This window comes from Agelaius tricolor, unplaced genomic scaffold (assembly GCF_023055355.1).
Source record: "Agelaius tricolor isolate 1412-34295 unplaced genomic scaffold, bAgeTri1.0.p SCAF_18, whole genome shotgun sequence".
Lineage (NCBI taxonomy): Eukaryota > Metazoa > Chordata > Aves > Passeriformes > Icteridae > Agelaius > Agelaius tricolor.
In genome coordinates, this window is record NW_027269278.1 from 13,382,503 (window position 1) to 13,397,724 (window position 15,222).

The 15,222-nt window shown below is 56.5% G+C and overlaps 1 protein-coding gene across 1 annotated transcript; it reads right to left on the reverse strand.

Annotated features, from left to right (window-relative positions):
• Positions 1–1,242: 1,242 nt before the first annotated feature.
• Positions 1,243–14,775, reverse strand: LOC139597753 (LON peptidase N-terminal domain and RING finger protein 1-like). Its single transcript, XM_071443407.1, has 12 exons — positions 14,199–14,775; positions 10,433–10,551; positions 9,904–10,026; positions 9,583–9,708; positions 8,835–8,952; positions 8,002–8,095; positions 6,780–6,894; positions 6,022–6,143; positions 5,459–5,617; positions 4,824–4,986; positions 4,592–4,738; positions 1,243–3,471 (listed from the first exon to the last, which is right to left on the reverse strand). Exons 1-12 carry the CDS (start codon positions 14,758–14,760, stop codon positions 3,274–3,276), a joined length of 2,046 nt encoding a protein of 681 aa, XP_071299508.1. The 5' UTR covers positions 14,761–14,775; the 3' UTR covers positions 1,243–3,273.
• Positions 14,776–15,222: the final 447 nt, after the last annotated feature.

The following is a 15,222-nucleotide window of genomic DNA, read 5'->3' on the forward strand; positions in this document are numbered from 1 at the left end:
CCGGCCAGGAGCCCTTGTCCTTCCAGGCCACCAGGGCACTCTGCTGGCTCATGGCCAGGGGGCTGGCACCAGTGCCCCCAGGTCCCTTTCTGCCCGGGCACTGATGATGGGGACACCCCAAATGCCTCAGTGCCGAGAGAACAAACTGGCAGGAGTGGGGAGAGGAGCCTGCAGCACAGACCTTGCGTGCCTGGGGAGCTGGAGACGGACTCCCGGTGACCTGCACCTGATGGAGGGCTCAGGGCAGCCCAGCTGGGCCAGGGCTGGGAGAGAAAAGCCAAGGCTGTGGCGGGAGGCGATGCTGCACATCCCCTGCGCTGTGCCTCGCTGCTGGCCCGCACTCAGCCTCCTCCTGACATCTAGTGGGAGCAGGGACACACGGCACAGGGTCCCTGTCAGCTCCAGCTCCGGGCACACAGCGGCCACAGGCCTGGGCTGCCACAGCCACCGCTGGGCTTCAGCAGGGCACAGCTGCTTCTTGGAGCGTTCCTGGCGGGAATTCAAGGTGTAATTCCTCACGGAGGCAGTTATTAATGGCATAGCAGGGACACTGCTCTGAGGGGTGGGACCTGTTTAGGATTATTATCTGCCATCTCAGCCCACCTGAGCCCTCTCCCCCTCTGCTGCAGCTATTCCCAGGGAAGGAGCACAGCACAGCTGGGCAGTTCCCTTCTTGTCCTTGCTCTGGATGGCACCTTGGGAAGCAGAGGGAAGGGGCAAGATGGGAGCAGGAGACAGGTGAGAGCTGTCCCAGCAGGACCTCACCTCCCATCCAGGACCACCCTCTCATTTCAGACCCCATGCACATCTCCCTGGATCACCTCTCATCCCTAATGCCAGCTGCCAGGAGCTAACCTGCTCCCAGCCCTCTGCCCATGGCTGCAGGGCAGGACAGGGACAGATGCTGGCCACAGCATTTGGGGACACTGCCTCCAGGCTCATCCCACGCTGGCCAGCACCTGCACTGGGCTCATCTCCCATCCCATCCTTCCCCAGAGCCCTCAGCTGCAGTGACAGGCAGGAGCTCATTCCTCATGTCTTGTTTCACACACATTCTGTGAGCAAAACCATTTTCCTTCCCCTTGTTGCCACCTGCCCTTGCTGGACCGTGGTAACTGGGCCTACCTTGCTGTCTGAAGGCCAAGGTGTGACCCCTCCATCTGTCCCCAAATCTCCCTGGGGATCCCCAAGCACTTTTATTAATGAGCAGCCAAAAGTTAAACACCAGCAACAAAACAACAATAACAACAACAAAGGTCTTTATTTCAACGACCTGAAAGAAAATGTAACTCCAAGAGCAAAGACAGTAATAAAAACCACAAAGGTGCTCCAAGCAAACTGGAGCAATTTGCACAGATCCCTTCCCAAAGCAGAGGTGGCTCTGGGCCCTGGCTCCTCCCCAGTGTGACAGGGCATCTCCTGCATCCCCCCATGCCAACCCCTTGCTGGAGGGACCCACAGGGACCTCCCAGCCCTGGGGAAAGAGCAGCTCACGGGGCAGGTGAGTGGCTTGGGGTGGGGATGTCACAAGGGTGAGCTCACATTGACCCTGGGGGTAAGAAAGGCACTTCCTGAACTTCAGTGTCATCCTGCCACCTGCCCTGGCAGAGCAAAGCATCCCTTCATCCCCTGCCAGGCTGACATCCCAGGGAAATGGCTCCTTGGCAGTCATGGTGCTCCTGGGCCAGCACCGTGGCTCAAAGGTGAGGAGCCAATCCAGCTCTGAGCTGTCCTCAGGTGCCCTGTGCTCACAGAGGCTCTGGGGAGCCAGCCCTGTTCCTGACTGTCACTCCAGGGAGGCACTTGGATGGACAGGAGGGACAGGGACTGCCCACTCCTGGAGACAGGGCAGGGGAAGGTGGTGGCCCTGAGCAGGGACCTCTCTGGAGCCCGTGTCCCACCCAGGCTCAGCCCAGAAACACCTGCAGTAAGGATCAGTGCCCTGATCTTCTCTCCCACACACATCCAACAGCTCTCTGAGGGGCTGTGGTGCCTTTGAGAAATGCAGGGATAAAATTCCAGAAGCAGTGTTAATCCAACAACTAGGTGGATGTCACTCCTACAACTGACCCCAAAGCCACTGAAATTATGGATGAAAGACAAAAATCCCAAATCTTCAGGATTTCCATGGAGGCCTGGTCGGGCCAGAGAGTCTTTGGCCTGTGTCTAGAGACAAGCAGCAGCCAAGCACTCACTCTCCTGCCATGTGGCTCCTGCCCTGGGTCACTGATCCTGCCCCTTCCCTCCAACCCAGAGATTTGGATCCCTTTGACCTCTCTGTGCTCTTTTGGGGGATCCTGAACTATTCTGGGTCCCAAGTGCAAGGGTCCAGCCTCGGCTGAGATCCTGATTTTCTCCTGAGGAAGCAGAAAGTTCACAACAAACACAGAACAGGGGGAAATTGCATTAGTCAAGGAACAGAAAGTCTCACAACAAAACTTCCAGACTTAACTCCCTTGTGCTATCAGCTCCTCCCAGCCCCCAGGTCCAGCCCTGTAACCTGAACCCAGCCCGGGTGGGGAACAGCAGCCTTTGGGTAGGGGAAAAGCACCAAAGCTGACAGAATTCCCCTTCCCACGGCATTTCACAGCACTGGAGCTGGCAGGGAGGGGAGTGGCTGGCAGTGTCCCGGGAAGGGTCTGGCCAGCAAACAGCACAGCACCGAGCAGAGCAGTGGGAAGGGGGGGTCTGGACCTGAGAGCATCCAAAGAGGACCATCTCCTCACCATGTGGCCATGGAGGTGGTTGGGAGCAAGACCACGAGTTTGAGATTGTTTAATTTAACCTTTCTTCTTGTTGAAACACAAAGCTGTAAGCAGCGGCAGAGCCGTCAGCGTCCTCCAAAGGAAGCCTTTGGAACTTCTCTGCTTCCCCAGTGCCACCTCTCCCCAGCCTCCAAATTTCCTGTGTGAATCAGGATCATCTACCAGATGATCCTAAGTTGTCCTTCAAAGTGGAAGAACCCAAACTGAGGCAATCCCAGCACTCAGTCCTCCCCCTAAGGAGAATCCTCCTCAGTGCAGAAGCCACTCAGCAATTGATTTTGGCTTTGGAGACCAACCCAGCATCCCCTGGGGTGGCACAGCAAGCAGCAGTGGCACCAAGCAGCTCCAGAGGTGGCACGGACGGCACAGTGTCGCTGCCAGCCGGGCAGAGCACCCAGCTCATCGCTGAGGTCACTTTTTGGGGGATGGAAGAGGGGGCTCAAACCACGCTCAAACCACACAGAGAGAAAGCCGAGGGCGGAGGTGAGTCCGGGGAGGGCAGGGCGGCTCAGAGGCGGCGGCGGGGGCTGCGCTCGGGCAGGAGGTGGCGGGGCGGGGGCTGCTGCAGCAGCGCCGTCAGGATGCGCTGCAGCTGCGACAGCCGGGCCCGCAGCGACGTGCAGGAGAACAGGCTCAGCTGGTAGGACGGGTCCAGGGGCAGGATGGAGATCAGCCACCAGCACCACGTCGGGCCGTCTGCTGAAGCCTGGGGAGGAGAGAGGGAGAGACCCCCGCGTCAGAGCTGCGAGGGGGTGCAGCATCGCTGCATCCATCGCTGGTGGCAAAGAGTTGCTCTTGTCAGGATAGCCACGCCAGCTTTGGCCAGGTATTCATCTGAACAGCCCTTCTGTTGTCCAAGCTCAAAACTGCTGGACAAACAAATTCAATTTCCAGACAAGCATTCCCCAGGGAGCCTCCTGGCTCATCTGCATCTGCATCTCATCTGTAACTGGGAGAAAGTCTATCCTAAAGAGACAATGAAATATCTTGTGCATTTCCTTGTTGCAGCCAGTGCTTTTTGCAAACACAGGCCAAATCCTGCATGGCCAGTGTTTTTGGGACATTGGCTCTCACTTGAAGAGGTGAGGCGCAGGCCAGGCAGGCAGAGCTGTTGGGCACTGCTTTCTTTTCTACAACCTGAGCCAAACTAAGAGGGAAAAGCTCAATGTAGCTGAAGGAGGGTGAGTTGTTTTGTAATTCCTGAGCACATCATTAATGTGACTCCTGGCCAGGACAGCCTTAGCTGGGACAAGCCAGCAAGAGTATATTTGTAACGATCCAGAGAGGAAACGCTTTCTTAAAGGAGTGAAAATTAAATTTTGGGATTTCTTTTCTCCTACAGAATCTGAATTTGTCAGAACAGTATAATAAGCAAATTGGATCCTGTCCTCTTAGCTCTTTACCACTGGCCAGCTATGGCTGTCTCAAAGGACCACTGTGAGAAAGGAGACTGCAGACTCAACAAGCTGCAGAGTTCGCCTCTTTGCCAATTTGTTTGGTTTCTTTTTCCCAAGAAGTTTTCAAACACACAGAGTTCAGTTTCTCAGGTCTCATTTAAGAAAAGACTCTGGGAAAGATTTTAGAACTCAGTGCTCAGTTTCCAAGAGCAGTTTAAAACCATAAAGAAACATCAAGCAGTTTTACAAAACAAGCCCCCACCAACTGTCTGGATAAGAGATGCTGTAACAGGGGCGAAAAACTGGATTTTTTTTGTTCATCCTGGGGGGAAGCCGAGTAGGGAAGCAGGATGGTTAGTGCAGGAACAGCACTGCTTCAGAGGCTCTCTTGGTGCTCTGTTTGGTGCATCCCTTCCCTCTGGGGATTACCTGGATGTCCTCCTCCTTCTCTGGCAGTGGTCCATGCTGCATCAGGATGTGCCTGGAGGTGAGGTCCCCGTGCTCACAGAACCGCTGGGCCAGGCGATAGGTGCTCTCGTGCAGGCACTGCAGGTCCTGCAGCTCCTCCCCGGACACCTGGACAGAGCCAAGAGGGACACGGGTGTCCGTGGGGAGGATCTGTCCTGCTGCAGCCCAGGGTTTTGCCCAGCCCTGCCCTCACCTTCCTGTCCTCCAGGAACTCGATGTCAGCGGTGTGGTAGCCGTCCCTGTGGCCGCGGCTCAGCACGCGGAACCGCTGCCGGCCGATGGTGTCCACCAAGGACCTCCCGTCGGCCAGCAGCTCCACCTGACGGATCTCCAGCATGCAGCCATAGTCAGCAAAGCTGCAGGGACACAGGGACAGAAAACAGGGGCTGAGCTGGGGTAATAGGAGGCAAGGGAGCTGCTTCTCCTAAAGACATCGTCTCCAAAAGGATCAAGAACAAGATGGCAGGGCAGGGGCAAATTCAGAGATTCAATCAAGTCTCCTCCCAGTGCTCACTAAGAGGAGCTGGAGGTCACAGCCAGAGAACCATGGAGCTCAGAGACATCCTGAGTCAGAAGCTGTTCCAAGAATTGTATTGAATTGTATTTGACAGCTACCACTGGCTCTGTCCAGCTCCAGTGCTGGCCTCATTCCTTGATCCCATTTCACTCTGCACTGTGGGGAACACTCCCCCTTCCCTGCCAATTTTATCTGTGAGATGGCACTGATAGGGGAAACCTTTCAGAACTACTCAGTATTTTAGACATTTGGGGCTGGAGCAGAGAGAGGCAAACCAGCTGGGGCAGGGGGCAGCTTGCCCAGGAGCTCACCTTTTCCCATTCTCATATATGCACATGCCAAACCTCCTGGTGCCGCTCTCCTGGCACCGCCGGATCATCAGGCGGTACCGAGGCTCGAAGACGTGCAGAGGGCAGGGGATGCCAGGGAAGGACATCGTGCACACAAAGATGGGGATGTTCTTGGTCAGGCTGAGGGACAGAAGGAGAAACCACAGAAGTGAGACCTCCCTAAGCAAAGCCCGTCCCTGCATCAGCTGCTCCCCCAAACCAGGTGTGTCCTTATGCACAAGAAGTGATGCTCCAGCACAGAGCAGCACTAAAGCTTCCACTTGGCTCGCCAAGAGACCAAGGACAGATTCTGCCCACAAAACAGCTCCTTGCAAAGATGGTCCCTCACCCCCAGGTGCCTCATGGGGCATGTCCACATCCACACAGCAATGCTGCAATGTGGTCCTGGAGGTGGTACAGTCATCACTTGAACAGAACCAAGCCACAGCAGTGGTATGGGGTGTGGACATCCCTCTCAGAGCCCCTTCCAGTCCCCTCACACACACACACACACACAGACACACACAGGAGCAGTCCCTGCTTACTTGGAGAGCTCTGCCATCTCTGCCTGGTGCAGCTCCCGGCGCTCAGCCAGCTGTGTGGGGAAGGTGGCCAGCATGATGTCCTGCAGCAGCACTGTGGGGCTGTACCTCCCAGCCTTCAGGTACTGAAAGGAATTAGACCCAAAAATAGGTTGGAGAAGAGCAGGGAGGAAGCCCTGAGGCCCTGCTGAACTCTGAATCACGCTCACTTTTATTGGAACTGAAGGTAATTTTAGACCAGAGAAAGTCAAGGATAAAACCTCATGGGGGATGTTGAGCCATTGAGCAGGATGGGATGTCAGCTCCACCGAGAGCTCCAGACACAGCTCAGAGCCAGGGCCCGTCCAGCACAGCGTCCTGTCTCTGACAGTGATGCAGTCCTTGTATGACAACCTAATTTCCCTGATGGTCTCATCCAAATCCCTTTTCATTAAAGATTAAATCAAATCTCCAGGCTAGCAGGTTTTCCATCCATTTCCATTTTTTAAAGTCATTAGCATTTTCTTCTGTCTCTCTCTCTCTCCCCTCTCCTGTTTACAATCTCACTAAATCACTGTGGCATCTTGTGGAAATGAATCTCTTGGTCTTAATTATCAACTGTCTGGTCATTCCCATGTGAGTGGAGCTGACACTGCCATGCCTGGGAGCTGCTAATGGAAGAGCACTGCACCTTCCCAGCCCAGCCCTGGGCAGGCAGCCAGCAGCTGGAGCTGGCTCCCAGCTCTCCCCTGGGCTCCATCCCATGGCACTCGTGCCCTCACCTCTCTCAGGCTCTGTTTGCAGAGGGGGCAGTTGGGCCTGTGGTCCAGGCAGCGTTCCAGGCACTCCTTGCAGAAGGTGTGACCACAGGGCGTCGTCACTGGCTCGAAGAACATCCTGCAAAAGGTGATCAGAGTCAATGGATTGCAGGGAGCAACGAAGGGAAAGGAGCACAGATAAGTCTGGCAGAGAGAGACCTTAATTAGCACTTTAATTGGAAAGTCTGGGCTCAGACTGCTGGGCTTGCACAATGATGTAAGATGAGAACTGTTCCAGGCCTGAGCTCTGCTCCCCCTCTCTGCAGGGTCTCCATGGAGTCCCAGCAAATCCCACCAGTACACACATGACACCCCTTGGTCCTGCCAGGTCTGTGCTTCCCCAGACACCCACAGTGGTGTGTAATCCAAAGGGCAGTGACAGGAAAGTTCCTCCTTCTCCCCTGCTCCAGGAGCAGAGCCAGCAGCAAGTGCTCAAGTTGCTCACAGGTAGCTCCATGGTCAGAAATTAAATTAAAGTCTCAGGAAAGCCCTGACTCCTCCTAAACACTGTTTTCTTCTTTCAGAAGAGACCCAAATTCACATAATTCAGGCCAGATGCAGTCTCAGTCTCTCTCCCCCATGCACAGACCTGGAAAAAGCTGCCAGAAGGACCTTGACCAACTTGCACATCTGGCAGTGCAACACCCACCCAGCTCTCTGCCAGCAGCCCTTGCACAACTGCTCTATCCTGGGACACACCAGGAATAACAGCCTGGTTTCAGCGTGCCCTGTGGCAGTGCAACACCAGCTCTGAGCCAGCAGACAAACACAGGCTCTATCCCATTCCCTGTTCCACCTGTACCAGGCAAAGAGCTCCGAAATGCTCCCCTCTAGGTCTGCAATATCCCCATCATGGAGGGAATTTCCCTGGGCAACACCTTCCTGTCCCAGCCTGCAGGTACAAAGGGCAACCACTGCTTTTGGTCTTTGACCCCACTGAACATCCCCAGCTCCACATCTCTGTCCCAGGGGATACAGCCCCAGTGATGCTGCACCCTGAGACAGGGTGATCTGAGCTCCTGCAGCCTGGCAGGGTGTCCCATAGCCCTGCCTTCCCCTCTTATCTCTATCAGCAGTTCTCAGGACTGAGCTTGCTATTAACATGTGAAGAAAGATGCACATCAGTAAAGGAAACCCAGCAGGTGCCAATTCTTCATCCTAAAAGCTCTCCTGGAGGGGAACTCACCGTATGCAGAGGGAGCACTCCAAGTCAGATATGCTCAGTGACTCCCCAAGGCATGGCTGGGTACACTTTGCTGCTGCTGTCTCCTCCTTGTTATCTAGTGGTAAAAGAGAAGAAAATCCCCCATTTCAATATAGGAAATTAATATTTGCTTTCTATTTGCTTTCTGACCTCGTTCTGAGGCATAACTGCCCCACAAAGTGCTTTGAAAGTGTCACTAGGAAATTCAACATAAACCCCTCTATTAACCCATCTGTGTTCAAACATAGCTGGTGTGTCAGTATGTCTCGTGGTACTTGGTAGGGGTAGGTGGTTTCTCCTCCTTTTGCAGGCAGGGAAACTGAGGCACTGGGCAGCAAAGGGGCCCAAAAAGCTCCAGCATGGAAGTCTCTGGAGACCTGCCATGAGCCATCACTGCTATATGTCCACCTGGCTGGACACTGATGGCAAGTCAATGCTGATGGAGGTGCTGCTTGCCCAGCTCAAGGCATGTCCTGTCCCCCACAGGGGAATTTAATCTAAACCAAAACCCATCCAAACACATGGGAACCACAGAAAGCCTCCCCCTGACTCCACACAGGGAACAAGTGATGCCTGGCTTTAGCAAGAACTTGTCACCAAGCTGGAGCAAAGGTCAGGTGTAAGTTCACACAGGAAGATCAGGTGGATCCTCCCCAGGTGCATGAGGAGCAGTGAATGTCCCGGCCAGAGTTGCCCCATCACGTGCCCCTGGCATATTTGTTGAGCTGGACACAGTGCAAACAGCACATTTTCAGTGCCATTTCAAACAAGTATTTTGCATGACACAACATTGTGGTACCTGTGATGACACTCACCCAACAGGCCCTGACTCCCTGCCGCCGTCTCCGGTTCTGGCTGGGGAAGGGCGGATCTGTCCTGGCTGTGCTCACACCCAGCACCCCCTGGGCCATCTGCCAGCTCTCCCTCCTGATCCTAGGCACAGCAAGTTGGAATTGAGCCCAAACCCTCTTCTCCCTCTGTCCCACCAAGCACTGGGAGGTGTTCTGGTGTGTCACTGTGTCACTGTACATTAACAGCTTCCATCTGCAGGACAGCAGGAGAGTGGCCTTCAGACATTGCTGCCCACCTCATGGTTAAAACATGGTTCACTCTGTCCAGTGCACCAACTGCTATTTGGGTGTACCTGAGCCCATCTTCTGAATTCCCTCCTCTCTCCAAGCCTGCTAAATTTGTTTATAGAAGGCAAAGAGGAAAATAAAAGCTTCCTTAACAGCTGCAAAAGGTCTGAACTATTCTCAAGTGTCTTTTAGATTAAAAAACTTGAAACTCACTTTTAGTTTTCCTCTTTTTTTGCCCCGTACATAGTGAGATGAATAGAGAGATAAAGTCTCCTCTGTTTCCTGAGTCCCCACAGCATCAGCCCTGATGACACCTGCTCTCCCACCTCCACCAGCTGCAGATCCCAGCACACAGGCAGGTAAGCATGGCTACATGTCCTGCACAACCTCCCCTTATCACACCTCCTTTCCCATCACTGGGCAACTGGGATGTCCCAGAGGGACACAAAGTCTCCTTGCAGACTCAGATATTGCAGGCTCTTACCTGAGTTTGTGTGGAAGATGGGAGCTCTGGGCTCCCTCCATCAACCTGGGAACCAGCTGAGCTCAGGTGAGCATCACCCAGGTGTGCAGCCGTGCATGGCTGAGGAGCATCGGCTTCCGTGATGATCTGCAAGGACAAAGCAAGGGCTGGGGGATGCTAGGAGGAAAAAGCAAGGAGGTGGGAGGGCTGCCAGGCTCCCTTTTTTCCCCAGAGCACCCTTCTGGTGTCTGTGCTGGCTGAGCCCTCTGTGGAGTCCTTCAGAGAACAAGGACATCTCCCTGTATGATGTGAGAGCAGAGGGACACGGCAGAGCCCACCCACCTTCTCCATCTCTCTCCGAGCCAGCTGGAAATGGGGACTCAGTGTCAGGCAGTGTTCCCATGCCTGCAGGGCTTCAGCTCTCTGCCCCATCTCCAGGAGCACCTTCCCTTTCCTGAAGAAGGCCTGCAGAGCAGAAAGAACATGTGGTGACTATGAGACAGTGACCAGCAGAGCATGGTCAGCATGGTCAGACCCCTTCAGCTCCCATGCCAGCCCCAAGGGAATGTCCCTTTGCCTCCTCCCTGCTTCCATCCCAAAGCACCTGGACATGTCCCAATCCCCTGATTAGATCTGCCTAAAAATCCCAGGACTCTCCAAAGTGCAGCAGCTGCAAAAGCCAAGCCTAGGGAGAGTTGGAGTGAAGGATGGACACGGTGCCAGAGCTCTCCTGGGAGAGCAACACAGCACCTGCCACCTTGGTTAGCAACCCAGTGGCTCTGCAAAGGGCATTTCTGAGCAGGATGAGCCCAATGGAGAATGGAGCAGAGGGGGAAGCTGCTCCTGTGCAGTCCATGTGGCCTCCACTCACCTCGTGGTGTCCAGGCTCAGCCCTGCACACAGCATCCAGGTCCTCCAGTGCCTGTGGGAACTGCCCCAGGGCCAGCAGGGCCTCTGCCCGGCACAGCCGCAGGCAGCTGCACTCCAGGGCTGCAAGAGAACGTGTGACATGAGCCTGGGGACAGCCTGGGGACAGGCCACCACCACAGGGGGACAGTCCCTGTGCCACTGCCTCACATCTGTGCTCTCCATCAGGAGACACTGCCTTTGTAAGCCTCTGCAAGGAAGTTATTCCCCCTAAATACCCAGTTTTAAATTGTTTGAGGCTCTTCCCTTTGTTTTTTTCCCCCCACCTTCCCTAAAACACCCTCAGCCAAGAGGCCCCACCACTGCCTCAGGGCTCAGCCACGCTGGGATCTGGGCTTTCATCCATCTTTTTGGGATGTAGCAAAAAAAGCTCCACCATACACATACAGGGCTGTGGCCACAGCAGGCTCTGTGATGTGACTCACCCAGCAGAGTCACAATAACATGTTACCAAACAGGACTGCAGGGCTGGATACCTGAATTCCCAGACCCACCTGGCTGTCACTGCCCTCCTGGGGCAGGTGAGAAGCCAAAGGGGTGTAAGGATCTGCCTGCACCACATCACCTGGGGTTTCCAAGTATGAGAAAAGGCTGAGATTTCCCAAAAAAAGAGGAAAAGAACTGAGAATCCAGTTCCTTGTCAGCAAAATGTAACTGATGGGACATCAGGGTGCTGGGGGGGCACAGCTCCCACAGACATTGCTAGGCATGACACCAAGCATTAAATATTCCTGCCTTTTCCTAAAAAAACTGGCAGTGAGATCCTCTTATTTCCTGCCTCAGAAAACCACATAAAGACCTTCCTTCCTATCTGCACTTCCTTCCTTCCTTCCTATCAGCACAGCCAGTGGCAGAATTGGGCTGGGAGATGTTGGGGAGAGCACCCCAAAGCCCACACTCATGGAGTACCCAGGTATGGTAATGTTTGTGGGTTCTGAAATGCAGAGATGCCCAGACCCACCCCATTACATCACAGCTCATGGAGGTGCCCTACATCCAGAGCAGGGCTGGTGCTCCAGCTCAGGTAACAACAGGTCTGTGCATCCAGCCCTGCATCCCCCAGCTCTGAGCATCAGCCCAAAGCTGCTGGAGGCTGGGGCTGGGGACTCGCTGCTTCCTGCTGCATCTGGGGAGGCCTCCAGTGTCATGGATGTCCATGTCCATGTCCTCCAATGTCACTGGAGGCTCCCAGCTCCCTGTGGGATGATGGCAGGTCCAGCACTTGTGGTGACCCTGCAGGATGCTGGCACTGAGGCCAGCCTTGTATCATAGATCAGGCACCATTTGCAGGCACGGCTGCTGCATTGCAATGTGGTGTGGGTAACATCCCCTTGCTGAAGGGCCAGGATCTCTCCCAGGGGCAATCTGGGTCCCTGGGCCTGGCTGGCAGCTGATCAGCAATCACCAGGAATCATCCCTGTGGGTGGTGTCTCTCCTGCACTTCCAAAGCCAGCAGCATTTCCTCCTGGCCCGGTTCAACCACGGTGCTGATGCAGCTCTGCCAGCAAACTGCAGGTCAGGACTGGCAGCTCCATGAGAGCTGGGTGCAGGAAGCACCTGCCCTTCCCTGCCTGCCTCTGCTGTCACCCTGCCCAGGCACCCACCACTTCTTATCACAGAGAAGCAAACTCTGCCATGGCTATTGCCTCCTTGCCCCCGTGCCCAGCACAGAGGGACTTTGCTCCCTGCCTGGTGTCACCCTAAGCCAGAGAGCAGCAGAGCCAGGCACAGCCCCTCCTGCAGCAAAAGCTGCACTGGCCATGCTGGGCTGTGCAGCACAGCATGATGGTCCCTGGGAGCTTGTTTTCCTTTATAATACTAGCCAAGACCTTAGGGACTGAGTGAGGAAACATGGGAACTTGCTGCTCAGTACCCCATCCCACAAGCACCCATCCAGAGATGAAATATCCCAGCCCCTAACAAGGTAGGGATGAACAAATAGGTACAAAGTCTAGAGGCTTATTTTCCATGTGGGCAAACCCATTCAAACATTTGCACAGCCCAGCAAATAAAGCAAAAAAAGCAACTGATTTGGCCAAAAAAAAAAAAACCAAAAGCACCCCAGATGTGTAAAACAGAGCAATGAATTCTGCATTTCTCTGCTGCTGCAGCTATTTTTGATCTATGATATCATTACACAGCAGGGCCATCAGCCAACTGGCAGCCTCAGAGACTCACCAGCCTCCACGCTCCAGGCATGTCAGAGGGCCTCCTGTGCTACACATTACACTGCATTTTTCTGATGTTCACTCAGAAAGAATGAAGATAAAAAGTTGACAGTTTATTTCCACCCAAGCAAAGCGAGCAGCTCGACAGGCTGGGCTGAGCAGGGCACTGCAAACTGACCCATCACACCACACTGAGCCACAAATAAAACATCCCCATGGGTCAAACACTTATCAGTGGTTCTGTTCCAAAGTGAAAGGCAGCTTGTAAAAAAACAAAAGTGTGCAGCTGAAAGCTGGCTGCAGGAGCTGGAAAACACATCCTGAAAGCACCACCCACTGAGCCTGGCAGCCCCAGCAAGCAAAGGTTCACTGGAGCCTGTGACTGCAATTTCCTTGTTGCCCTCAGCCAGACTTTCCTGTCTTTCGGGGAACAGAACGTGCAGGGAAGAGTGAGGACAGAGTTTGCAATGTTTCCTCTTTATGCTAGCAAAGGATTTTTAAAGAAAAGTCTAATTGTACACCTCAACCAGGCAAAAGCCTGGCAAATGAGTACCGGAGGAGCGTGCATGAGCCTTTACTGTGAAGGAGGGTGTGCAGGGAGAGACGGATGCCTCTGGAGGTTGCATAAAAGGACCTGTTTTCTGCTGCCAACACCAGGATCGACCGGTCCGCTCAGCCCTTCGCTTCCAGGCTTAGCCTGAACCTCTGGCACTTGTCTCGCAGCAGGCGATGAATAAGAGCGGGAGGAGAGCTCAGCGCTGTCATAGAAACGCCGCGGAGAAAGGAAATTCTGCCTCCGTCGCCCCAACCCCCTGCTCCAGACGCATTGTATAACCCCTTTTATTTACTTTCCAAGAAATCCACTTACAGCCACACATTAAAGCAGATCAAACCCCACCTCCCCCCCGCCCCCGGGCCCGATCCTGGCCCTGCAGGGCAATGTCTGGCCAGGGCCGGCTGCAGAAGGGGCCGGGCCGGGCTGACCTGCACGATGGGGCTGGCACAGGAGGTCTGCCAGGGCTGTGTCCTCGCCAGGCTCTGGGGGAGAGGACGTGTCCATCCCCGACTGGACGAGTCCCAGCCGCTTTACATAATGGTCACCCCCTGGGCAGAGCTGTCTCTCTGACCCTGAAATCCGGCACGATGTGAGTGAGTATCGCTGCTCGTCCCTCCCCAGGAGCACGTGGCCGATGGGACACCGGCCCGGGCAGGGGACGAGCAGCGCGGTTTGTCGGGCAGCCCACCGCCCCCAGCACCTCGGGACATCCACGGACATGGAAGAAACGCCCAGCAATCCCCCCTTCCCATCCCCATCCCCACCAGCCCTGCCTTACAACACTTCCAGCTTCCCGCTCTGGACCGTGCAGGCTTGGAGCGCACGGAGCCGCAGGGACACGGTGACCTACATTGTCACCCACACTGGTACTCGCCTGCTGCAACAGCCCAGCCCGTGCATCCCCGTCTGTCGGGCTGCTGGGCTGGCCCCTGGCACCCCTCAGCCCACCATCCGCACTCCCAGCCGCCGAGCCCAGTGGTCCTTACCCAGCTCGACCCCTCTCTGCGCCATCCTCAGCGCCTCCCGCGCGTCCCCGCGGGCGAGGCGGTGGCGGACGCGCTCCGCCAGCCCGGCCAGGCGCCGCTCCCGCGGCACGCATCGCTCCAGGATCCCGCACAGCACCACGCTGCACCTCGCCGCCCCGATGCCCGGCAGCTCCAGCCGCTCCTGGCACAGCGGGCAGCGGGACGGCCCGGCCCCGCCGAGGCACGGCTTGCAGAAGGAGTGACCGCAGGACGCGGTCACCGGCTCCCAGAGGAGCAGGCGGCAGCAGGGGCAGCTCAGCAGGTCCAGCCCGAGGGGCTGCGCGGAGGGGCTCTCCCCGGCCGGAGGGGAGCTCGGGCCGCTCATGGCGGCGCTCGGGGGAGCTGTCCTCCCTAAAGCCGGCGGTGCCCGCACGGCCCGGCCGCCGCCGCGCCCCCGCGCATCGCCCCGCTCCGCCCCGCGCCGCTCCCGCCCCGGCTGAGGCTGCGGCTGCCGCCCGGCCCGGCCCGGCCCGCCGGAGGGACCCGGGGCAGGCGCCGGTGGCGGGGCTGCCCGGGCCACCATTGGCCGCCGCCGGCCGCGCCGCCCCGCCCCGGCCGCGTTTCGTAACGGAGCCCGCGGAACCGGGGGCGAGGGGCGCGGGGAGGGGAGCCGGGCCCGGCGGGGTCGGTGTGCCGGTGGGTGCCAAACCCCCCGAGCCGCGGGGCTGGGGGGCTCCGCTGCCCGTTCCCGGCAGGCGGGGATGCTGGGGAGCCCCGGAGCGGGCGGGTGCGGGACGAGCCGAAGCAGGACCAAGGTGCAGAGTACCGGGGGTGTTTCGGGATGCCACAGGCTGGGGCCAGGGCACTTTGGAGCCGCTCACGGTGCGGGCTGTCTGGGGTATCCGCGGGGCTGTGGAGCAGGGCTGGGGCACAAGTCCTGGGGACACAGGGTGCTCTGTGATGGGGACAGGAGGGTGGGATGCTCCGGAGTCCTGGCACAGGATACCTGGGCTCCCTCAGCTGTCTGAGGCTCTCCAGAGTGGGA